This window comes from Cantharellus anzutake (genome assembly GCF_015039405.1).
Source record: "Cantharellus anzutake strain C23 chromosome Unknown EI90scaffold_19, whole genome shotgun sequence".
Lineage (NCBI taxonomy): Eukaryota > Fungi > Basidiomycota > Agaricomycetes > Cantharellales > Hydnaceae > Cantharellus > Cantharellus anzutake.
The window spans coordinates 133178-156246 of NW_024066969.1; the positions used below are offsets into that span (position 1 = coordinate 133178).

Consider the following 23069-nt stretch of genomic DNA (forward strand, 5'->3'; position numbering starts at 1 on the left):
AAGCCAGCAGTAAGTGACAGGACGTCTCCGCATATGCGAACGAAAAAGCATACTTTGACAGTATCTTAGGACATGTAGCTACCTATGGTATGAGGGTGGAACTGGAGGTGCGTGCATCCATGAGGACACCGCAGCGCAGAATCGGAGTCGCGCAACAATCATCGAAGCGACAGTCTCAGTTGTTAATTATGAAGAGGAAATGAGAGAAAAGAAATGCAAATGGTTCGGTGTTCACAGTAATTAAATGCGCGTCGTGGCTGACGCCACGACATCACGTCACGCCTGAGTCCCTCCCAAGACCCAAAGTTGATCCTCGAGCTTCCTTCGAATGGTGCGTTCCTCTTGTTCTGCATCCTCCGCTTTTCTCTTCGCCATTCGTTCCTCGCTGACGATCGTCAAAAGACGAGCCTTCTCCTCCTTAGCACGAAGAAGAGCTTCAGATTCGGTCTCTGCTCGGGGCATAGACGCTTCACGAGTCAGTTCTTTTTCCGCAAGTTGTGCTTCAGCAGCCTTTAACAGCTGTTCAAGATGAACAACATGCTCTTGCAGACGAGCTCTCGCAGTCTGCTCTGTTTTAAGCTGCGAAAGTACATGCTGGTGAGCTGTCTGAGCTTCAGCAAGCCGCACAGACAGCTGCTCAGAAGCAGCAGCAGGCGCAGTGCCATTTCGCATTGGCGTACTATTATTTGGACCCTCACTCGCATCAGCCGTGGGTGTCGCGACAGGTTGATCTCCAGCATCGTCAGCATCACCACCACCGCCAGCAGTAATCACACCACTCTGAGGAGTGAACGAGTCTGCCACAAGCTGATTGGTGGCGGCAATTTTTCGAAACCATTCAAGCCCTTCACCACTGCCCTGTGGAGTGCCGGGATGGTCACCCTCCATGGCATGGGCTTTGCTAAGCCACTCAGCTGCCTTGCTGAGACAAGCATTGGCTTGTGCAGAGTTTGGGACCAAACGCCTCGCCCGCGTAGTCTGTAGGTGAGCCATGAGAAGCAACAGTGGTTTGATTGGAGAGGAAGCTAAACCATAAGCAAGAATGTCAATCCTCAGCTCCAGAGCTTTCACGACCGAGCAGAACTCACATTCAATTCCTGTCATAGCAACCTAAGTAGAGACAACATCTAAGCAATAGTAAATCGAGATGGCGACAGACATACCCATTCAGCGAGATTCACGTCGTGTTTGGCATATTCCTGGGCAAGACCCATGTAAGCCTCCATCGGGGCCTTTTCCTGCTTCATCCTCTCGGTGAGAGAAGCAGGGTGAGAAGGCAGCTCGAAACCGGGAGACATCATCAAATCAACAGCTGTTTCTGCAGGACCAAGCTGTATTGGAGTCGCTTCAACAGCTGCAGGGATGGTTGACACTGAGCTTGTGCTATCACGGACGGGAGCGGTCGAGAAAGACTCTGCCGAAGCGGACAGAGGGGTCGGGGATGATACTGTTGTGACTGACGACTTGTTATTAAGTGGTTGCCTGGGGTCCACAGATTGCCCAAGCGCATCCGCAGGAGGCCAAACACCACGCTGCCCCACAGGAGAAACAGAGCGCCCACGTGGGACTGAAGTATCGGCGGCCGTATCATTAGAGGACTTGAGATGGGTTTGACTAGCCTCACGCTGGTGCTTGCGATGCCTATCCTTCTCAGTGCTCATACGAACGTCGCTCGTACGAGGCTGTCGATTAGGGTGGGATGGGCGTTCACGAGACATGGACCGCGCGCGCTTCGGAATGCCAAAGGCGCCGGGGCCGGGTACAATCCATTGAGGTGAAGGAGGACGTCGGGGCCAACGATCGTGTTCGGGATTGTAGAAGGGACCCGGTGCGGGACCTTTCTCGGCAACATGCAAACCATGATCACGAGGATCATGGGGAAAAGGCGGCCTGGGAGGAGGGCCAGGAATAGAATGGGATGAAAGCCTCTGGGGAGACCGATTTCTGCCACGCAAACGGGGTGACAGTGGCCTAGCAAGGTCCCAGTCAGGGGTGGCTGGACCACCCCAGCCTGGAGGGGGCGACAAGGAGCGATTACGTTCGAACCGACCACGTACTCTGTGATCACCATGATGTACACCTCTTATAGGGTCCAAATCCAGCGGTGGTCCGCTCATCACGGGGCCAACGTCATAAAGATCATATTCACTGGGAGGAGGCATGGTTCTGCCATAGGGGGGCACATCACCTGGGGAAGGGAAGCTTCTACGAACTGGGTCGCGGTCCCAATTGGACCTCGGCGCAGCCCGTCCTTCAGAGTGAGGGCCGGGTTGCCAGCCATTCACTGGCAGCTGGCTACGACTATGAGATCTAATTCTATCTTGGTTGCTAAGCCTCGGAGAAACCAAAGAGTCGTTTGGAGGAGGGGGGTGAATTCCGGGGGACGTGTCAGTCCCGGGGGGAACCATACTAGCTACTCTCTCTCTTAAGTCTGGATTAAGGCGCGAAAGACGCCAGCCTCTTGAAAGAGCTTGAGGAAGCTGTTTGTGCACAACCACAGCAACAGGTTGAGGATCTCGGAAACCCACGAAAGCGTGGTGCTTTAAACCGGCGCTGCTCCACCTTACAATAAATTCCCTGTACACAGAAATAAGCAAAGTATCCAACAACAAGTTTGGAGAGGATTTTAGCGAAATGTGCGACTGACACGTCACCGAACTGGGAAAAAACTGAACGAAGGAAGTTGTCTGTTTCAACGGGCTCGCAGTTTATCACGTCGAGCACACGATCGACAAAGTCATCAACCGCAGGGGCATGGGTACTCATCATCGTATGATAAGGGAATTCCTTCGACGGTATGTGCTGCAATTCGTTCGAGAATCGTCACAGGTGTTCACGAGGCAGGGAGGAGACGAATGCTTTTGCTTCCGGAGGACTGATGTCCCCGCAATCGCTCGAAAAGGGCAAACGGGAACGGTCCGAAGCTCTGGAAAACAATATGATGGTCTTGGATTGGAAGGGCTCAAATCCCAATCCATTTAACTACAGGCCGCCAAGGTAGTTGAGGATCAACTCGGGTGCATGCACCAGTCTTGAAAGGGTCAGGAGATTCCAGGTAGTGATCATTGGCCTCCTATTCCCCCGACTCTCGGCCGCTCTTGCGAGCAAGCTCCTGCCGACTGTAGCTTAAGTGTCCAGAAATAACAACTAGTCCCATAAGTTCGCTTCGTCATCCCCTAGTTTGCGTCGAGCGTCCCACAAATGAGACGATTTTGGATCCTGAATTATTTCTCCATAATACAACACCATCGGGTGCTCATCCCCCCCAATTTTCGCTGCTTTTCTAGCCTTCCTCGCCCACTCTAGCAAGCCTTGTTCCCTTGCAAGAGACGCCAGCGATGCGCACAGCATATCGAGCGCATACCGCTGCATGGCTTCGAGCCCCTCTTGTGATATTAACCCCAACAACTCCTTAGATTCCCGCTCTATCAAATCTTTCTCTAGCGATGTGTCGTATAGCCAGTCATTCAATGAAGCTCGGGTCTGAGCCCAAGTCCGAATCAGCTCCCTCCGCCTATCACTATCCTCCCCTTCGATCGAGCCCTCTGGTAATCCACACGATGGACATTGACAATCAAACATGTACAGCTCCCGAAGCAGCCTTTTCCTTTCTCCCCTCGGCTGCAGCACGTCTATGTACTGAATATGAATCTCCTCGCCAGATTCAATTCGACGGGCAGCTCGCAACTCGAGAGCGAAGGAGCCATTATGAAATTGGTACGTCGCGTTGGATGCGCAGCTATGGTTTGCTCGAGAGATTACAGGGAACAAACCCCGATAGGAAGGGCTCATATTCGGTGCAAGTTCAATCCCTATAAAATTGGTTCGTAATCTTCCCTCGAATGGGTCCACGTCTGGCATATGGGCGTTTCTTAGGTCCATGATACAGCCCCTCTCGCGCGCAGGGAGTTTCTTCCAAACCTGGCCGAAGATCCCTTCGGGCTCTCATTGGGCATTATGACGATTGGACGCTCTTCCCATATAAGGTCGCCAGTGTCGTACCCTCCCGAAAGCGACGCAAACATCCCCAGCCCAGATTTGCCGGACGGCGCGACATGGAACCGTGGATTTGATGGAGTGAGCTTATCTGTTCCACCGATTGGGCGCGATGGCAATGCTTGGGCCTCTTCTGGATGGACGATGCAAATGCAGATTCTGTCATCCCAGAAGACATTCACTTCCAGGAGGGCGTCCATGCAGCACGGCCAACCGCGGCTCGAAACGAATCAACGGCAAGATTTGCTTCCGCTATCACTTTACGCTCACATCTCGCGGCCACGAGTTGTCAAAACACGACTATTTTCGAGACACACATTAAGTACATTTTGTTGAAATGATGAAGCTACTTTTGGTCATCAAGCAGTAGCAGCAATAGGAGTGCGCAACATTTCCTTGGGTATGGCGGGCATAAAAGGCTCTTGAGATGTGAAAGAAGACTTCTTCACCTCCTTACACTCATCGATGAAGTCAGTGAACATCTGTAAAAAGCCCAATTTCAACTGAAATAAGCGACTCTTGTGCGCACAGATGCAAACTTTTCGTACCTCAATGGTGTCGAGCGGGCCACCAGCGCTCTCGGGATGAAACTGAACACCCCAGACACGCTTGCCAGAAGAGATCGTGGATTTGATGCCCTCAACAGATGAGTCATTGCAATTGATAAAGAACGGTTCCCATCCCGAAGGGAACGGATCCGTAAGTTCAAGAGCGTATTGGTGGTTCTGACTCGTCACGTAAACCCTACCAGCCTTGATAGACCCGGAACTAGCCAGCGCCAACACAGGTTGGTTATGACCACGATTTCCAAACCGCATGCGATACGCTTTTAATCCTGCCGCGAGACCAATTATTTGATGGCCCATACAATACCGAAAACCGGTTTGTGCCATTCTTTCAATGTCCTGCGCACGTTCATGACAGCCCCCATGCAGTGCGTTGGGTCTCCGGGGCCATTGGTCAGGAATAAACCATCAAAGTGGTCTCGAACAGTGTTGAAATCGAAATCCCAAGGGAGAACCGTGACGGACGCATCTCGCTTCACCAGGGATCGCAGAATGTTGGCTTTGGAGCCGAAGTCCAGAACTGCAATCTTCACGGATCCACCAGGGTTGAAAGTGTAAGGTTCTCTCGTGGAAACTTGAGCAACGAGGTTCTGTGTAGTGGGATCCCAGTACTCAGACTCGGTGGGAGGGGGTAAAAATGCGTCATTGCCAACAGCAACTCGTCCAAGAGTCGTACCCTGATCACGGAGGAGCGTAGTGATGGCGCGAGTGTCCACACCGGTGATGCCAGGCACATTGTGCTTCTTGCACCAGTCATCTAACGATTCTGCCGCTTGGTAGTGCGAGAACTGATCAGCAAGATCCTGAATGACAACAGCGGCACATTGGACGCCCTGTGACTCCAAAACAACCCCCACATCCGGAGCTTCGTACGGAGCCTCGTTTTTAGGGACTCCATAATTCCCAATCATTGGTGTTGTGAAAACCAGAATCTGATGCCGATACGAGGGATCGGTCATGGATTCGGTATCTGGGGAATTGAAAGTTTTCTTAGTGTTTTACTCTACTTAATGGGAATGAAGGACATACAGGAAGTGATGGATGTCGAGAACACGGTCTCGCCGAAAATGCTGATGGGGGCACCGAACGACTTCCCCATGAATGACTGTCCCGTCTTTAGGTGCAAAGCAGCGGGGACATGTGAAGAGGAGATCGTCGCAAATCCTCGAACGTTCCTGAAAGCACCAGGCGTCTTGTAAAAGCGAAAAGCCGACGAAATGAACATCTTGCAACGTTCGATTCGAAATTGCTTCAGAAACCTCGGAGCGAAAAAACTTGATCAGAGATGTAGCTGAAAACAATGGGACGTTAGAGTCAAGACAAATGGAATCATGTATCCTCTGCTCACTCGTCGCAGGAGGGCATGCACTACAAGTGGGAGGAAAAAGGCTGGAAGACGCTTTAAGTTCGCGAACCCGCAGGGGTGGCGTCAAATGACGAGGAAATGAATTAATCCGCTTGAAAAAAAAAAACAGTCACAAGACTCGTCAAATGCACTCGGAAAGTCCCGTGCAACGTTTAGACCCGTGGGAACGTTTTTATGCAATGGAATGCTTTTCATATGTACACGTTTTCTTGTTCTTTTCTCCCTTTTTCCAGTGGGAACACCCTGTGCTTTCGCAATACAATTGGGTTGTACTGGTGTCGGACGGTAACTGGGGCCTTGGGATTGCCACTGCGGAGAAATGCATGCATTAATCCTACACTTATCGTTCTCCCGTGACCCCGGAGGGTCGGGTGTACCGGCCAAAACCCCGGTGCTGTTCAGCCAATCCGATTCGTTTTGTAGGCCGCCGCTCCAGGCGCTCAAGGCTAAATTCTTGGGAGGGCTTTGTTCTTGTATTTCTTAGCGTTTGTCAGAGTTATGTCTTGACTCAGTTTGTCGCTGAGGTAGGGATACCAGCCTCTATATGAGGGAGGCCTGAAGCTTTGGAGCGCTTCTTTGACGGTTATGTGTGGGGGGTTCCATTCAGGGGGGTTACCCGTTTGCATCTCAGTCTCATATCTGCCCGCACTCGAGCATCAGTATGGTGTGGAATCTCGTGGCCGCCCTGAGGGTCTTGCCTTGGTCATCTTTTGTCTAGCTTGATAAGGGGGGCCGCCATGATGTATGATGAGTAAAGATTTGTGGGCCATCTTTTCGCACATGGCTTTCGCGATGTCCCATAATTTGGAGCTGTGGTTGTTGAGGCAGAGTAGCAGAACGTGGTCGATTGATTCGGTTACGAGGATCGGAGGAATTGAATTTTGTATCAAAACGTGACCCATCCATAAAAAAGTTTTCCCACAGACTTACCCATTCCATTCATGCCTCACGAGGGACCCAGCTCCCAAGTCAAAGTTCTGGCGCACCCCAGGGAAGAGATTATGAAGCGGCCATGAAGCAAGAAGTCGAAAGACTACGAAAACTTCACCCCACAGTCGATGACATCCCCAGCTGCATGAAGCTCCTTGAGACTTTCACTCATTGCAACAGTATGCTATCCTTTAAACCCCTCCAGAAGCCATTAACAATTGCAAAGTGCTCAACTCTCAGATAAGAGCCCTATACAGATTCGGGGAGATGAACGATTGTAAACAGAAATGGGAAGACGTCAAATTCTGTTGGACTTTGAAGGCACAGACACCGGAGGAAAGAAGGGAGTCATGGATACAGCATCGTGCCGAATGGTGGGCATCTAGAAGGGTTGGTAGAAGTAGTGAGGACATTTGGGAAATACGAACGTGAGTGCTCCACGCCATGGTTCGGGATACCACTGCTAACACAGACTTTTACCGTGAACAGAGAACCCCTTCAGAGGTCAAACTAATCAAATACACTTTTCATCGTTTCCGTAACGGTTTTAATTTCCAACGTGGTCTGTCGTTAGATCATCCTGCGTGCGATATGACAACCAAAGGACTTCAGAGACTGGCATTGAATTAGGGTAAAGGGTATCTTAAGCAAATCCAGCCAACATGACACCCATGGTCTGCAATCGCAGCCAAACCAAGCTATATATAACAAAACCAGAATAAGCAAAGCAGGAAAAAAGGCCGAATCCGTTTATGTAGATAATTCTTGTTGGCTCAAAGGATCCTATTCCCAAGGCGGCCAGGGACAATCCGATCCCCGATTGCGCCGGCCCCATCAGCGACAGCTTTTAAGGCATTGTCTTGAAATTGGAATAGGCGCTCGATCTTGGCTCTGCCGCCCCCTGTAGCATAAGAGGACTGGCCCCAAATTTTTAGTGACACTGCCCAGGCAGAGCGAAGCTCAGTGATGATTGCGGAAGTTTCAACAAGCGGGGTCTTGCTCATGAACAATGCTTCAAGGGCATTGGCGAGACAAACTGAACGAATGGGGGCTGGGTGAGAGCTGGAAATAGGCCGAGACAGCGAATAGCTCACTAGAATAATACTCATCATCCCTCGGGAAGTACTCCTTGGCATTCCGATATTCATTTGCACTTAGCCGTAGATCTCGGTAGGCATCTGCTCGGTCGCCACCATCCAGAATCGCCCTCCTCCCCTGTTGAAGGTAATAATATGCTTTGCACAACCGTGCCTTTCCCTCTGGATATCGTTGATATGACTGTATAAACACGATGGAGGCGGGCTTGCCGGACGACAGGATCTTCTTGACTGGGCGATCCCGACAATCGGCTTGTATTCGATCAGCAACCTCCATAATTTCACGAAGGTTGTAAGGATGGGATTTATCGCTCATAGTTTGCTCGTACGCCTGATCCAATCATCAATCATATTTCGTAGACAGCTTGAATGGGACAAAATGTGCTCACTTTGACCAGAGTTTGAACGTACAGAACCCTGACCCCGCGAACAAAAGTCGAGTCAAAAATAGCCCCCCGCTCCTTCCGGTTTGCATCAGCCCACTCCTTCCGTCCCCAGTCAAGAACGGCTAGAGCGCGCTTATATAGCCCCACAGCCTGACCATACTGGGCAAGACCTTGCGATATGTGAGCATTCAAAATCCACACTCTGTAGGGAGTCTGAAATGAGCATTCCCCACACATTAGTGGCGGGAATAACACACAGCTGACCTGACTGTTGTACTTAATGCTGGACGCACATCGTCCCATCCCCGGGCTACTTGGCGCCCTTTCGCCTCTCTGATCACTGTTTCATCTGTCGCACTCAGATCCCACGCGTCAGACCGAATAATCTCGAATTGTGCTGTCAACAACACATTCGGCTTCAGACCTGAGACGTTAAGACGACTGGCGTACGCACCTTGAGCTGCCAATTGCCTCAAAAACGTCTCACTGTCTTCCATATAAAAACATCGATCGTCACGTACAATGCCATTAGTCATGTAGGCAATAGCCTGGTGAAAGTTCAAGACAAATAGCACTCAAGGGTAACAGGTGTGCCCACCTGGGGATTCCCTGATATCCCAGTACCTCCCCCAGGCAGTGGTACCTCCTTTATTTCCTGGATAAGGGAGTAGCCCTTTTTGAATTCCTACATAAGGTGTGATTCAGATCGAGCGTTTTGCAACATGGAACCAGATAGCGATTAGACATACTTCATGGGCTTCTAAAATAACGTACTGGGAAGAAAACGGGTAAATATGAGATTGAAATTAGTTTGAGGAAGTCAGAAAATTACTGCGCTTGTACTGGTCTCCTCTTGCTGTGATCGGGGCAATGATTTGAATTGAGCTGCGATTGATGCAGCCAATTCCCACGACTGTTGACCAGTCGGTGCGCTTACAAGTTGCCTCGAGGCGTCCTCCCCCCGCTACAGAGTGCAAAATGAAAACAGAGTAGAAGCATGCATCAGATCGCGGCCCGAACGGAGTCTAAGATTTGAAACAGCCACACTGCTCACATACATGTTTAGCACGTTTCTTTGCCTCGCTGTAGCTCAACTGCACCTCACCCCGCAGCTTGTCATCGGGGGGCTGTTGTGATTTCAATAACGATATCGCATGGTCGTAGGCTTCGAACGCGCTGTTCCATTGTTCGAGCCTTGAGGCATAGGTAATGAGATGTTCCGAACCGGCTGATTCGAATGAAAGAACCAACCTTCCGTACGCTTCGGCGACTTGACTCCATGCTTTGGCATTAAGTGAATTTATATTGATCGCTTTCCGAGCACTGGTGATGGCATCGTTGTACCTGAGGAATCGAAAGGTCAAGACAAGCGCTGCCCACGGCGACACGCCAGGTGGCTCACCGCTGCATGTGTAGGTAGCACGAAGCCCTATAATTCAACGAAGGTGCAAACAAAGCTCCCTGACGTTAATTCACTGACAAAGCCACGAAGATGGGAGAACTTGCATGCTGGTCCATAAATAGCCATTTTCGGGGGCATACTTCGTGCATTGCTGATACTTATCGATGGCCCCCTCCCAATCCCCCCTCTCGTGAAGCCTGTCAGCTTCGTATTGATACTTGAGGGCGAGGGAAGTTTCGTTTCCCAAATCCCTGGAGCCAGAGAGAAATCTCCGTGTTATTGACGGTGTTTTCGACAAAGAAGGTGAGCGAGAGAACATGTTCCGAGCTTTATGGCTAAAGCTAGAGTCGGTAAGGGCGACAGGCTTTGAGGGCATTAGGGCAATGACGAGCGGAAATATGTCTCAAACTGAGCTTCGCACTCCACGACGTTTGACAAGCAGAGCTCACGTGCCCTGCCCCGCCCATTAATTTTCAGGAGCTGCCCGATTTAATTGATCTGTCAGCGCGCATTCTTCTCCAACCCGTGTACGACTCTTGAGAGCCAGGTCGACCTTCGAACGCTCTTTCCCCCCAGTGTATGGTATGGGTTGGATATGTTCTTTTAAAAAATACGGGCATTTCTCCCTAATCCAATCCTCATGTAGTCTCAGCAACCCAACACCAAACCAAGCCTCCAAGGGGTGCGAATCAAAGCTAAGAAAGGCGCTATCAAGGCTCAAGCTAAACACGAACCGCAAGGTCAGATAGCCGTAGCGACATCCAGCATGATTACGGTTGATGGAGCTTATCTCCGATCTCGCAGTATTTCGCGATCAACTCTATAAACATCTCGATACCACACAGCCTGGCGATTTCGAAGCTTTCAGCACAAAATTAGCTAACGCCAGTTCTACTCTCGAATTTCTCAAGTATTCAGATTCTCTCTTCGAAATTCTTTTTTTTGGTGGTCTACTCCAACCGGGTGGAAATTTCGTCGACGATGCAGCGCCTGTCTCACCCTTCTCAATTGTCAACGCTAAGGAGCCGCTGGAGGTCGAAGAGATAAGGAACTATGTTAACGTGCTTAGCAGTCTCATTAGAAGGCATGTACTACTTTTTGATGTCGTCTCGCTCATTCACGACTTCTGCTAACTCGATCGTCGCTTTCAGATACAAGTATCTTCAGAAACCACTGGAAGAGCGGTCTCTTCCAAATCTGTTACAATACATATATAAGTGGAACCCAGTTCAGAGGGAAAAGCTCGCCGTTGCGACAGCGCTCTTGATCGCGCAATCGATGGTCACATCAGCTTGCTTGCAGAGCCTTACAAAGGATCATCTGGTTAAGGATGGTGGGTTGCATCGGATGATGCTGCCCTCCGCCGGCTTCAACTATTTCTACTAGATGTCTCCCTCACTGTTGTGACGGCAATTTTTCGGGTGTGGTTTGTGAACCAAAATCTGAGTGTGGAACAAGTGAACGCACTCCTGAGAAAGGGAAACATCAAAGACATCCTTCTCTTCTTCCCCGCAAACAAGCGCTCACCTAAGGTGCTTGACTCATACTTTAGGGAAGCAGGTTTGGCCCAAATCGCGGATTCTTATGTGAAGAAGCAGAACGCCCTCACCAAAGAGACCATCATCAAGGAGATGAAAGAAATGTTAGAACAGGAAGAGCCCCACAGTGCCGTAGGTTCCCTTCAATATCGGCGACAACTTATGATTTCATCGAATCTGGATTCTCAAGGTCATCAATTACCTTAAAGATCATCAAAAGTCGACTGCTCTCAGCGAGAACGACTTCATTCAATGCATCTGGACGGGGCTCATGAGTTACTGCGACTGGACTTCGCGCACGGAACCGGTTGAGGCCGTGGCTGGACGAGAGCTAACTGTATGTCAAGCTTTCCTTCGAAGCACTCCTCCTAACACCCTATATTAAAAGCAACTAGCCCCTATCATCGAGCCCTTCTCTTCTACAAATTCAAAGTCCCAAATAGCACTAATCAACGTAATCCAAGTGTATTGCCATGAAGATACCAAAGCCCTTAAAGCATTCCCCCAAATATTAAAAGTTCGTCCCTGTCGTCACCCCTTTCCCGTTTCTTTGGTAAACCCGCGACACGGATCAGGTTTTGTATAACGCCGACTGTGTATCAGACCAAGCTATCATATACTGGTATCAGAAAGGCTCGAAGCCCAATGGGCGTCAGCATTTCCTAAAGCAAACGGAAGCTCTCGTAAAGGCAGGTCTCCATGCATATGTGTCATCTCCGTCTGACCACACTGGCATTTAGGCTCTTCAGGAACAAGAAGAGGAATCTGATGGGGCTGATTAACTCCCACTTACCACGAACCTTCATATATCTTTCAGTGTGAGCGCTTAGAGCTCTTTCCAATTTTCAATGTTGAGTACATATGACTGTATCGCCAAGCGCGCATGTTCCCTTAACTGGGATCCGTGATAACAGACAGGCTGTGATATTCTCGTCGACATATCGATGCAGTGCATGAGTCTACCGGAACATAAAATGACTTCACCAAAAAAAAAAAAACCCGACGACGAAAAAGAAAGATATTCGAATCATGTGTGAATTACTTTCAGACAAGAATGTGTCTTCTAGGAGCATGGTCAAGCAGACAGAACCGAATCTGGTCAAGGGATATTTGAAGCTTCCACCACGTAGCCCGGCGTCAAGCGTATCTCAGTAAGCCTGATAGGTTCGCGCATCTCCAGGCCACTGATTTGAGAACCCTATGGGCAGAAATATTCCGTCCGAGCCGTTGACAGGCAAACTGAGGTCGGTGAGGCTCTGAGAAACACCGCTAATAAGGACTAAGAAAACTTTTGCACACAGGCATTCACGCACCGTCTCTTGTAACCACATCGGAATAGTTGCAGTGCTGAACATCATATCGCTCGCGTATGAAGAGGTTAAATCTTGTAGCCTGACTGGGGGTAAGGAAGCCTGTGCAGGAACGGTACCTAGTTCATCATTACTCGCCGTGTGTTCGGCGAAATGACTATGATCTAGAGATATGCCACTGGATGCAACAGCAGCAAGGTCGTGCTCCTGATGGACGGGGGTTTGTTGACCGGTCGCTAAGCCTACTTTCCGTCGTAGATTAGCTATCATGAGACGTAGGGTAAGAGCGTATCTGTGAAACATGAGCAACATGTCAGGCTCTCAAAGACCAATGATTCGCCTGACCTTTCAGCCGCAACCTCGGTAAAAAGTTGCGCGAGCTGCTCCACTTGAACAATAATACCCGAAAGATCCACCTCTCGGGGGAAGAGATTGGCCATCTTCAGCAGGAAGAGTCCAGAGAACGCGGCTGTCACGAGGCTGTCATGCACCGCATATCTAAGAGCTGCACTGTTGAACAAAGTCAGCGATGAAGGACATAAATCAGGCGCAGACCGTCCCACCGATACGCTGGAGATCCGAGGAACGTGTTCAAGCAGTCGGAAGCCGCCTCCTTAGCTTGGAAAGCGAGATCACGCTGTTCGTAGCTCATCTTGTCCCACGATGCTCCCCGGAGAATCACGCAAATGAGCCACAACTTGGCGTAATGCAGATCCCCAGCGAGAATTTTGCGAAGAAGCGACTCCGGGTCCATTGTCGTACCTGGATGAAAACGGAATGAGTGCCATGGAAGGTTTCCGGCCAGACCGACATACGGTGAAGTTCATCACATTCTTCCCACCATTTGTCCAGAGCAATGCTGGCACGGCGAACGAACGCCAATGTCGAATTATCGACCTGACCATTCATAGAGAGCAGGGTTTCATGTATTTGACCTTTACAAGAGAGCATATTAGTGGTGCATTGAATCAGGCTACTCCACACCGAAGCACGAACTCTTCTGGGCTATCAGTTCAATTTGCGAGATCAATCTGACATCTGTCGGGCTAGCCATCGGATGAGTTAGCAGGATCCCACAATACTTGACACTGTTTCCGCCACGTAAAATCACAGGGCGCCCGGTGCCCAAGCTCATTCTGCCGAAGTGGTTAAGAGGCAAGATCAGTACAATTGGGATTACGGCTCACTGATGATCAAACCAATATAAGCAGAGCCAAATCCTGGCGGAAACAACAAGATCTCTCTCTTCGTCCTCACTACGCTTCTTAATGGGCACATTGGGATCGGCTGCGTTCGACAATGCGTTCGCATTACTATCAGCAAGCTTCTCCAAGGCACGATGAAGACCAAGGTCGAGTGCCATGCGAATGGCATGACCACCAGGAAGCCATCCAGAAGGGCTCCAGGCAGCCAATAAAAGCATTGCTAGGGGCATGGGAATTAGCTAAGGAATAAGAGACTGGCATCAAATGCACACCTTGGACAGCCTCCTTCCGTACTATAGGTCCAAACAGAGTGCTTCTTGCGATACCTTGGGCGTTCTCAAGACAATGGTAGTGGGTTTGGGTTGGCTGACCATTTCCTGCTCGGATTTTGGATGCAACCGCCAGGATAGAATCAAAACAGAATGGGGTGCGCGACCGTAACGACTCGAAGGTGTCGTATGATGGGTCGAAAAGAGGAATGAATAGATGACAGCCAGAAAAGAAGCTGCGGAGCCAGAAACTAATTAGAAGTTCAAAAGCATGCTGACATCGTGGCGAGCTCACATGTGATATAGTTCGCGAGCTTCCGTCTCCGAGACTAGGCCCTGTAAGAATGGACAAGATCAAGGCATATCACAAATCAAAATCATTCCGGTCAACCTTGTCGACCACGCTTGGGAATGCATTGCGTGGAATTGGTTCTACCCGTTTTCGGCTCAGTAGCTTGGGAGCCCTTGATGAAGATAAAGATGAAGCTGCAGCTACCTCCGCTGCAGCATTCGCTAACCCTATCCCGGAAAAATAGTGATTTTGATGGCGCTTCGAACTTAAGTCCAGAGTATGAATACCTTGAAGCGCTTCGATAGGGGCATTCAAAGATGCTCTCGGTAAAGTGTCTTCCGATTCGTCTTCTGATGAAGGTGTCGTACTGGGGACGATGCCGTACGTTGCATATTTGTGGGGCTGAGGGGTTGAGGGGTCTTATATTAATGCTCCACGCACCCCCTAAACCCGGTGTTCATACTTACAGGAGGGGCAAAGCCGGGGAGAGGAGGGAAATTCTGTTGTCTGTTTGGAACCGCATACCCGTTCTCGACAGACCCTCTCAGGTGACTTTCCTCCTGGAAGAGCTGCCGTGAATCGAGACCAGTGGTGCTACGGGTGGCTGAAGATGGGATGAGGGAAGAATTAGGCAAGGCAGGACTATACAGACGCTCAATGTGTGCACAATCGTTGTGCGAATGGCCATTACTGTTGCTGACATAGTGGGTGGGAGAGTGACTGATAGCTGGAAGGGTGATACCCCCTTGAATGGTGCTGAGGATGCGATCAAGAGTTGACTGCATGGCAATAATCTGGCTCTGCATGCTCATGAATTGATTTTCAAGATTTGATACTCTTCTATGAATGGAAATGCGTGAACACGCCATCAAAAGAGGTCAGCGATCCTCAGTCAATCGAAGGGATCCGAAATTTCGCACTCAACGGCGATACTGGTTGTGGGTGGCAAAGTAGGTTTCCTCTCTGGTTTTTCGAATATGCATGGCAAATTTGCGAGTTTGCATCTCCTGCATGGGCCCTAGGATGTGGGAGGGGAATTGGTTAAAAACCTATAACATGTCAACAGTGAGAATCATACTTCTCCTTCAAACTCGCAACGGTTTTTACCGCGACGGCCTAAGTATTTGTAGGACCAGTTAATCAGGTGCTTGTAATCGGACAGAGCAACTTACAATTCGTACAAGCCCTTGATCCCCCTTGACACCAAAATAAAGCAGCAACATAATCATAAACAAGTATTGGGAGGACTGAGCATGTTCAGAACATACGCTTTGGGACGTGGTTCATTGGTTGTGAGGAAGGCGGAGGAGGATTGTTATAGCGGATACCATTTCTTGGCTGTTCTTCATTGTTCGCCCTCGAATTGTCATATCCAGCGCTGTTGGTGCCAGCGTACGAGCGTTTTCTCTTGTTCGGCGGCGGCCCGCCATCACTGTTGGATGATCGTGGTGACATGGACATGTTGAAGTAACCTTAAACTTTCTTTAGCTCGTCAGGGCAAGAAGGCGGCGCGCTTAGGAATTGCGGGGTCGGATCGATTTGATAGTGTGCTGGCGGGATTGCAAAGAGAAGCCTTCCCAACGACCAGAAGAATATAACGGACGGTGGTGGACAGTTGTGCTGTGAGTTCCGGCGCCTCCAGCCGCCAAATGACGGCCGTCCAAGGACGAATAGCGAGGATGGAGGGGAAAATGTGGGGACGGGCGGACCGCTCCGGGTCTATGTATGTATTCCCTACTTCAATAGTGAACTGGAACACAACTAGCTCTTTTCGCAATAACGTCTTCAATTAGTGTAGGGCCGTCCCCTGCGCTAAGCTATCTCGGCATCAGCCATTCTCTGCTCAAAGTTTTGGGCCGGAGCCTGGTTCTGAGGCGTTGACATTTGCGTGTCTTCTTGACGCTTCACGGGTGCTACCCTCAACCTTCTCAGATACTAGCCAGATTAAACATAGTTCTGTCCACTACTATGCTCCCTATCCGATGCCGAGGGACTGTCTGCGTATGCCGGGAATACAAGGCTGACCATGACCAATGCCCGAGGTTACGGGTGGAAATAGTCAGCCGACACCTCACTCCATGCCATGCGATAACTGGCTTCTCACACTAGTGTCGGATATTGTTTGCGAATCCCGCGAATTGCTTTTGGGAGCAAACAAATGAGCGACCATTCAAGAAGCAAGAATATTCGATAACTATTAGTTTCCTGATCTCGTGTGTAATTTCATCGTTGATGGAATTGAATATGGTGTGCATTTCGCCATCGCTCTGATGAAGAATACGAACATTACATTTCTTCGGTTCGCACAGGTGGCCGGGGCGAAATTTCCGTGGAGAGTCTTGCTTACTCACCCGCAGTTGGCGTTATCGCTGCGATTATCTCAGTTGTAGCTCTCAGGGCTTCCTCGGGACGCTGCGAATCTCCGGAAAGGCTATGTCGAAACAGTCGCCAGTGCTGGTGCTGCCAATTGCTGAATTGGTTTCGGGCAGGGCGTGCAATATGGTAGTTCCTGGCGGTCCGAACTACTCTGTATCGGCCACGCCCGTTGAAAGCAACTTTAGTCCGTTCCGGTGACGGTACGAGTCTTGCGAAGTACTGCCACTGAGGCACCCAACAAGGGAGAAGCGTTCAGGACTCCCAAATGTTATATAAGGAAACAACCCTAACTGTATGCTTCCCTGCTTCACTTCACCACTTCCAGCAAGATTCTCCGATCCGAGGCTCCTTGGCATAACCTCTTGATTGACCTATGGCATGGAGCGCTATTCTGGTTTTGCGAGAGCATCTTGGGCTCCGTGTACGCGTCAATTCTCAACGTGTGCGAGCAAATGACCTTCTTTCTCACAGCATCGGTCATCGAAATGGGGTATTCAATTTGCGGGGCAACTGCGGCAATATTTTGAACACCGGAATACATTCATCTTGGTGTTTTGCCCCGCACCTATCCTTCTGGAAACGTCCTGCTGGCGCTTCCAACCTTATGAAGACGACGTCCTCCTTGATCTCAGATGCATAGTTATCGTTGCTGTGACATTTTCAGCAAGGTCGCCTATGTGTTAACCATAAATATCACAATTCCAGCTCTTTGCATGCCTTGGCCCCAGGCAGACGCCGCATAATCCGCATAATCCGTCTAGACTGTTGCACCAGCCGCTATTCGTTTAGATAGCTCCGGCGCCCTCTATTAGCGCACAATATTCCATATAGCCCATGAACTCCACTTTTCATATCAAGCACATGAGGGTTGTATTTCGAACCCCGGGCGTCTTAAAGTCAAACCTTTTTTTTAAGCCAGTGGTCCAGACAAAGAGCAGGAATCGCTGTCCGGAAGAAATACGTAGCTATCGCAAACGTGCAACAAATTAGGCGCTCAGGCGAGCCTGGTTAAATTGGCTACCTGACTGCGGCATTAACCTCTCATTTGTTCACCGGGATCGCTGCAAGCTCGCGGGAATCCCGGGGTGTGCTGTATGTGACTCTTCGTAACCGTCGTTATGTCATCTCTGATGGTTTCAAGCTACTTTCCCGATTTTGCGTGTTTCCCAACGTTTTCACTGCGATGATCATGCACATCTCAAGAACGAGTGAGACCCCTAGGGTCACAGGACTTTACATAGCACATATAAACCCCTATGCAACGATGTTACGCAGCGAAAGCTACAGAAAACGAGATGCCATGCATCCGTTGCGTTGCCTGTGCGCAGAGGTCCTTGAACCATATTGTGATCTTGTTGCTTCATTCTGACGCGGCAGTGCGGCCACATGAGGGAATCATCACTGAACGTTTTGCAGTCGGCTTTATGAGATCCTCGGGAATCCTTTCAGTCGCTCGAGATTTCTTGGCCATTCGGGGATACCCTGGGTTCCTTGCCCAGTTGTCTGAGCTTCAATCGCAGGCATACTCTTTGGATGCGCTCTCTGGTCTGCAGAGGCACAGCTCTCGACTTCTGCATGGGTGCCGAATCAGTGGCGTCACTTGCTGGCGTGGTCATTCACCGTGCAGATTGGATGACCCTTCTGGAGGTCTTACAGTCCAGAGGCAAGAGCCAGGTATTCCAGGGTCTGTTAAAATTGAACCTGTCCCTCCTTTTTCTTTCAACCAAACACACAAGCAGAGTCGTGGTCGTCTCTCCAATCTGCCACCAAACACTGATGCCGTCTTTCTCCTTGTCGTGTCGGCCACTGTTCAGTGTTCTTCGGACTGTGTCTCGGACCGACACAGTTGTGGTCTCGTGAGGGGTAAAACGGGTGTGTCACTGTGTGTGTGTGAATTCTGTCTTGGTATCCCGCGGCCCCCAGTGCGGCTTCCCTCACTCTATACACCATGCGTACAAGAGGGAAACATCCATTCATGATGTGATATTATCTGGGGGTGGACTGGATCCTCGGGTGCCTGTTAACTATGTCTAAACGGGAAAATTGGCACAGCCACCGGTTCCACGGTGTTTGTGCCCGTTCAGCACATGCAGTCCAGTCGATTGACACCCGATTCTGCTTGGGGCAATGGATGTATGTACCTCCTGAATCCAAATCCAGTGATCGTCCCGGATTGATGTGAAATACGCATTGAAACTCCATCGATTTAACATCGTAGCATGGTGCAGCGGAGTCTTCATAGCTGAAATGCGATAAACGGGATTCCGGTAGACACCGCCCGCCTTACAGCAGTTACAGCAAGCGCAAAATACTAAAATGCATGTCACACTGGCCGCGTAGGTCACGCTTTCGTGAAACTTTGGGTGAACCAACTCAGAGGACGCGCAATGGTGGGTAAACGAGATAGAACGACTCACTTCCTTGCTTGCCTTAGGCCAATCTCTCGGATGCAAAGTCAGGATTTTGAAATTTCTGATTGAGAAATCCCCCATCCATTGGACGCCACCATTGGAAGATATGTCCGAAAACACGTCTAACATGCCAATATCGTCCTTAGATGTTGATAGCAATGCCGATGGATTAACCGTCCTTGCTGCAAACTTCTGCACAAACGAGTTCTTACAGGCTGAAGGCTCATTTGCACAAAAATTGCAAGGAGGCTCCACTACTAAAGACTGTATCCTCAAGCCTTTTCCACCGTTTATTGGGAGCTTCATAGAAACCCTATGGGGGCACTCAAATCCCGCGAAGCAGGACTCCGTTGGCGATATACTCGATGACGCTAGCGTCACGAACGACATTCAGTGTGAAAGTATGTTCTTTGTTCCATGCTATTAGGATCGCAGGTTTTCTCAATGCACAAACCAGTATTTTCTGAAACGAGCGCTGCAGCATGTGCGCAGAAGTGCAGAAAAACACTGCAGGAGGTGATGAAAACCTCCGACGCTACCATCCAGCTGTCAATGCCAAGTCTGGATGGCAGTCCTGGCTCAAACTTCAACGTAAGTTCGTCGCTTCACTTAATGTTACACTCAGTGTCAAACGTCTCCAGCAGGGATAGACAGCAAGGCGCTGCACAACTGAAGCAAGAGTTGACGGCCCTTGAGCTACAATACTCAGGTAGAAAGGAAGAGGCAATGTTATGGCAGCCCCCCAGCCAACACGGGTGGCTAAAGAGCACGGGAGTTATAGTGGGTGTTCCCGATTCCCCGTGATGGGCGAGTCCCACACTGGCAGTGCGTAAACGCATTTCCCCATTGGTGTAGTTCCGACGCAACGCCGAGACTAACCGCCCAGAGGCCACTGTCGCCCTCAACCCTAACCCTCCCACGTCGCGATTAAGTATGAGGGCAGGTTCCACCAAAAAAAAAAGGTCAGAGCGATGTATCAAAAAATGTTTACTATGCTAATATCAGCAATTCTACTCATTCTAGGGCCCAAAGTGTCTCAGGCCTCAGGGTCATTTCCGTCGAGATGTGGATCGCACCAACTGTACATTTGTATGTAGCAGCCAACAAGATTGTGAGTGCTACCAAGACAACATCTCTGCATAAGTTTTGCTGATACGATCCTAAATCATTCAAAGAATCCCAAATATTGCAGAAATTACGATCGACTTGGAATGTAAATGCTCGTACATTCTAACAGAGTTTGGCTCCCTGGATGCTATACTTGGCTACTGGCACCTTAACGATATCGCAACACCTTTAGCATCGGCTCTTCGATGTGCAAGTCCTTCCCATTGCGTCCACAGCATCAATTGGTAGTTGATAGGTGGATCGGAGTCATAGGGCTCTCCGACAATCGGCGTTGCTACTGGAAGCCAACAATCTCGCAGCGTTTGCGCGAATTTGGAGCGTTCAACCCTCTTATTGAGCAGTCACGAAGCCGATGTGTAATAATCCCCAGAGCTGACCAGATTAGCCAAGTTTGAGAGCGGCAGTGTCTCCCTCTACTGTTCGTGTCATGAGGATCCATCAAATTGAACGATACACACCCTCTTGCAACTCGTTCACTCGGTTAATAGGAGCGTCCAAAGGAAGAAGTCGCTGCATTCTTTGCAATATCCTCTTCACTTTGTTTGAGGATTCCTCGCGTTCCATGTATCCCACAGTCACCGAGCTAACAAGGGGCAGCTCGCCGAGGACTGGGATCCTCCTATCGGACGCCATGAAGTTTTCTGTCCAAATATCTGAAAAGGGTTCGAACACGATAGGACTACAAAGCAGACAGGATACGAGGCTGAAATGAAGGCATACAGCGGATGCCGTACAATAATAGGGAAGGTACGAAAGCCGAAGCGCACAGCGGACGCGAAGCAAAGGAAAGAAGGCACGGATGCCGAAGCGCAACCGCGGGCGCGAGAAAGGAAAAAGAAAAGCACGGAGGCCGGAGCGTACAGCGGACGCGAGAGGGGAAAAATAAGATAACTTATCGAAGTAAAGAACAATAAACCCAGAGGATAGATCAGCATGCGAAGAGCCGTCAGCGGAAATGGCGTGAGAGAAATTAAAAGGCACAATCGCCGTGACCCGGGGCACACAAGTCTCGTCAAAGTGTTGATGCGGACGATTCTGTAAGCGATAAGCTTACATAAGCGTAGAGAACCGTATATAAGCTAGAACCTTAGTAGATAGGAAAAGCAGAGATCTTGTACTTACACCCCTAGTGTAATATCGAGTTCGACTTTGGTTCAGCGACTTTCGATTACCCTAAGATTTCGTGAGTCCCTTAACCACCTGAACTCAATCGCCGGCCTCTGCCGACGTTAAGGTCCCTCACATTTTTTCGCTACCTACACACTCTCGATCTACACCGATCTAAACCGATCTAACCCTCACTTCCGAATCCCGAGCTTAAGGCCGGCCACCTTAAGCTTTACCCACCTCTCACGACTTTAGTTGCAACGCGATGATGAACCTGAGGAGTGGTCGAGGCTACGTCCCACTGGTGAGCCGACGTGGCCGATCAACCTCAGTAGACGCTTTGGCGCCAGAACCGGTTACTAACCAACCTATTGTGCACGATGGGAGCCTGTCGGTAGAGAATACCGAGCTGTCTCTCAAGATACCTAGTGAACAGGACGATCTAGTTACGACAAAAGGACTCGATCTAGACGTAGGACAAGCTAACAAGAACGAAGGATATGAGACATATCTGGTGAGTAGCTTTCCAACTTTGAAAAGCGCGGGGCTAGCAGCTCCGGGAATTAGTCCCGTGGAGAGCGCAGCACCAGCGGCTCCGGGGTACAACCCTGTAGAGAATCAGAGCGCATACCCAGCAGCTCCAGGAACCAACCCTGTCGAGAGCGCGGTATTAGCAGCTCCGGGGACCAGCCCCGTAGAGAAACGACGCGTAGATCCGGCTGCTCTGGGGACCAGCCCCATGGAGAGCGCGGGAATAGCGGTTACAGGTACAAGCCCTGTAACGTCCTCTCGTTACTATATGGAGGACCTCCGTCTCGCGAAAGATGCTCGCAGCACTGAAGCTAGCGATACCTCGAGCGGAGAAGAAAATATGTCCATTGTGAGTGACTCCAATCTACATACAAGGTACCGTGGCGAACCAGAACCACCCGTTCCCCAGAGTCCACCCTCTTTCGATCCCTTTGCCCAACTCAACGCGAAAACACTCTCACTATCGGACGTACTCGCGATGCCCGATGAGGCTCTTAACAAGATACTTCGCTTTAGAGAACAGGTAATCAAATACGAACCTGAACCGCGAACGCCAGATCTATGGACTGATACCCGTTCTGACGCTGGAAGCGCTCGACTATACTCAGCCACGGAAACACAAACACCTCGCGCGTCCACATCAACAGAGAAAGGAAAAGGACGTGAGATACGTTCGCCCACCCCACCACCCGTACAATCAATGGGCATCAATGACTACGACGACAACAAGGACTCAGATGAGTTATCCACTCAAGTCCGTAAACTATTTGAGAAACATGCTGACTCCGAGACTATCGTCAACGGACTAGCGTCTCACAGACTGGCCAAACACAAGGCCCTTAAACGTAAATCGATGACACCTAGAAGGGACAAGTCCGAAGGGAAGTCCAAGACCGAAGCGGACGTTCAAAACTATACGACGTTGAAAGTACCTAGAGCTTCAACATTTGTTCCCCCTTCCTCTTTCCTAGCCAAACAATTGACCCTGTCAGACCCTTCCGATGACAGCAGCGACGGAAGTTCTTCGTCATCGAACCCATCAATAAGAACTAGTACGATACACTCCAACGACTCGGACCTTCTAAAACTAGGCAAGTTGAACAGACTAAGCCTAAGGAACGAGTCCAGCCTCCTCCTGGCCCTACTGAAGAAGGATAAA

At 50.0% G+C, this 23069-nt stretch overlaps 9 protein-coding genes across 9 annotated transcripts; 3 read left to right on the plus strand and 6 right to left on the minus strand.

Annotated features, from left to right (window-relative positions):
- Positions 1 to 366: 366 nt before the first annotated feature.
- Positions 367 to 1083, plus strand: EI90DRAFT_674071 (uncharacterized protein). Its single transcript, XM_039067944.1, has one exon. The coding sequence runs from the start codon at positions 529 to 531 to the stop codon at positions 982 to 984; it is 456 nt and encodes a 151-aa protein (XP_038916899.1). The 5' UTR covers positions 367 to 528; the 3' UTR covers positions 985 to 1083.
- On the minus strand, positions 1025 to 2958 carry EI90DRAFT_675211 (uncharacterized protein). Its single transcript, XM_039067947.1, has 3 exons — positions 2648 to 2958; positions 1089 to 2577; position 1025 (listed from the first exon to the last, which is right to left on the minus strand). The coding sequence occupies exons 1-2, from the start codon at positions 2767 to 2769 to the stop codon at positions 1128 to 1130; spliced, it is 1572 nt and encodes a 523-aa protein (XP_038916900.1). The 5' UTR covers positions 2770 to 2958; the 3' UTR covers position 1025; positions 1089 to 1127.
- Positions 2959 to 3564: 606 nt separating this feature from the next.
- EI90DRAFT_2841174 (uncharacterized protein) lies at positions 3565 to 3837 on the minus strand (the record flags this gene model as incomplete). The annotated part of the gene is made up of 1 exon (XM_039053684.1): positions 3565 to 3837. A coding segment is annotated over one exon (273 nt), but the record flags the coding sequence as incomplete, so codon positions are not given.
- Positions 3838 to 4280: 443 nt separating this feature from the next.
- Positions 4281 to 5975, minus strand: EI90DRAFT_3288842 (carbamoyl-phosphate synthase small chain, CPSase domain-containing protein). The gene is made up of 5 exons (XM_039067128.1): positions 5911 to 5975; positions 5592 to 5853; positions 4870 to 5532; positions 4545 to 4831; positions 4281 to 4478 (listed from the first exon to the last, which is right to left on the minus strand). The coding sequence occupies exons 2-5, from the start codon at positions 5785 to 5787 to the stop codon at positions 4356 to 4358; spliced, it is 1269 nt and encodes a 422-aa protein (XP_038916902.1). The 5' UTR covers positions 5788 to 5853; positions 5911 to 5975; the 3' UTR covers positions 4281 to 4355.
- An 877-nt stretch (positions 5976 to 6852) lies between these two features.
- EI90DRAFT_674281 (uncharacterized protein) lies at positions 6853 to 7437 on the plus strand. The gene is made up of 3 exons (XM_039067946.1): positions 6853 to 7037; positions 7085 to 7286; positions 7348 to 7437. The coding sequence occupies exons 1-3, from the start codon at positions 6941 to 6943 to the stop codon at positions 7370 to 7372; spliced, it is 324 nt and encodes a 107-aa protein (XP_038916903.1). The 5' UTR covers positions 6853 to 6940; the 3' UTR covers positions 7373 to 7437.
- Positions 7438 to 7631: 194 nt separating this feature from the next.
- On the minus strand, positions 7632 to 10119 carry EI90DRAFT_3122362 (uncharacterized protein; the record flags this gene model as incomplete). The annotated part of the gene is made up of 11 exons (XM_039063496.1): positions 7632 to 7894; positions 7953 to 8286; positions 8345 to 8543; positions 8606 to 8738; positions 8796 to 8889; positions 8940 to 9026; positions 9091 to 9114; positions 9174 to 9305; positions 9400 to 9535; positions 9593 to 9770; positions 9822 to 10119. The coding sequence occupies 11 exons, from the start codon at positions 10117 to 10119 to the stop codon at positions 7632 to 7634; spliced, it is 1878 nt and encodes a 625-aa protein (XP_038916904.1).
- Positions 10120 to 10221: 102 nt separating this feature from the next.
- Positions 10222 to 12278, plus strand: EI90DRAFT_674164 (armadillo-type protein). The gene is made up of 11 exons (XM_039067945.1): positions 10222 to 10325; positions 10390 to 10483; positions 10548 to 10827; positions 10895 to 11076; positions 11130 to 11275; positions 11342 to 11413; positions 11472 to 11618; positions 11670 to 11798; positions 11857 to 11970; positions 12022 to 12131; positions 12196 to 12278. The coding sequence occupies exons 1-10, from the start codon at positions 10323 to 10325 to the stop codon at positions 12061 to 12063; spliced, it is 1209 nt and encodes a 402-aa protein (XP_038916905.1). The 5' UTR covers positions 10222 to 10322; the 3' UTR covers positions 12064 to 12131; positions 12196 to 12278.
- Positions 12279 to 12429: 151 nt separating this feature from the next.
- EI90DRAFT_3145331 (uncharacterized protein) lies at positions 12430 to 15818 on the minus strand (the record flags this gene model as incomplete). The annotated part of the gene is made up of 17 exons (XM_039065273.1): positions 12430 to 12537; positions 12595 to 12883; positions 12937 to 13101; positions 13155 to 13353; positions 13407 to 13526; positions 13588 to 13727; positions 13779 to 13878; positions 13906 to 14016; positions 14069 to 14301; positions 14361 to 14401; positions 14457 to 14584; positions 14645 to 14759; positions 14825 to 15197; positions 15278 to 15375; positions 15436 to 15473; positions 15530 to 15553; positions 15626 to 15818. 17 exons carry the CDS (start codon positions 15816 to 15818, stop codon positions 12430 to 12432), a joined length of 2475 nt encoding a protein of 824 aa, XP_038916906.1.
- Positions 15819 to 20779: 4961 nt separating this feature from the next.
- EI90DRAFT_675315 (uncharacterized protein) lies at positions 20780 to 21462 on the minus strand. Its single transcript, XM_039067948.1, has 2 exons — positions 21395 to 21462; positions 20780 to 21321 (listed from the first exon to the last, which is right to left on the minus strand). The coding sequence occupies exon 2, from the start codon at positions 21205 to 21207 to the stop codon at positions 20848 to 20850; it is 360 nt and encodes a 119-aa protein (XP_038916907.1). The 5' UTR covers positions 21208 to 21321; positions 21395 to 21462; the 3' UTR covers positions 20780 to 20847.
- Positions 21463 to 23069: the final 1607 nt, after the last annotated feature.

Bases quoted from the DNA above. Each gene is read 5' to 3' on its own strand.
- EI90DRAFT_674071 (XM_039067944.1), top strand. From the start codon at position 529: ATGAACAACATGCTCTTGCAGACGAGCTCTCGCAGTCTGCTCTGTTTT.
- EI90DRAFT_675211 (XM_039067947.1), bottom strand. From the start codon at position 2,769: ATGATGAGTACCCATGCCCCTGCGGTTGATGACTTTGTCGATCGTGTG. The intron at 2,578-2,647 runs GTCAGTCGCACA...TTCTGTGTACAG, and splicing joins TTTTCCCAGTTCGGTGACGT to GGAATTTATTGTAAGGTGGA.
- EI90DRAFT_3288842 (XM_039067128.1), bottom strand. From the start codon at position 5,787: ATGTTCATTTCGTCGGCTTTTCGCTTTTACAAGACGCCTGGTGCTTTC. The intron at 5,533-5,591 runs GTATGTCCTTCA...TCAATTCCCCAG, and splicing joins CTCGACATCCATCACTTCCT to ATACCGAATCCATGACCGAT. The intron at 4,479-4,544 runs GTACGAAAAGTT...GGCTTTTTACAG, and splicing joins GCCCGCTCGACACCATTGAG to ATGTTCACTGACTTCATCGA.
- EI90DRAFT_674281 (XM_039067946.1), top strand. From the start codon at position 6,941: ATGAAGCAAGAAGTCGAAAGACTACGAAAACTTCACCCCACAGTCGAT. The intron at 7,038-7,084 runs GTATGCTATCCT...ACAATTGCAAAG, and splicing joins GACTTTCACTCATTGCAACA to TGCTCAACTCTCAGATAAGA. The intron at 7,287-7,347 runs GTGAGTGCTCCA...TACCGTGAACAG, and splicing joins GACATTTGGGAAATACGAAC to AGAACCCCTTCAGAGGTCAA.
- EI90DRAFT_674164 (XM_039067945.1), top strand. The intron at 10,484-10,547 runs GTCAGATAGCCG...CCGATCTCGCAG, and splicing joins AGCTAAACACGAACCGCAAG to TATTTCGCGATCAACTCTAT. The intron at 10,828-10,894 runs GCATGTACTACT...CGTCGCTTTCAG, and splicing joins CTTAGCAGTCTCATTAGAAG to ATACAAGTATCTTCAGAAAC.
- EI90DRAFT_675315 (XM_039067948.1), bottom strand. From the start codon at position 21,207: ATGCTGATCTATCCTCTGGGTTTATTGTTCTTTACTTCGATAAGTTAT.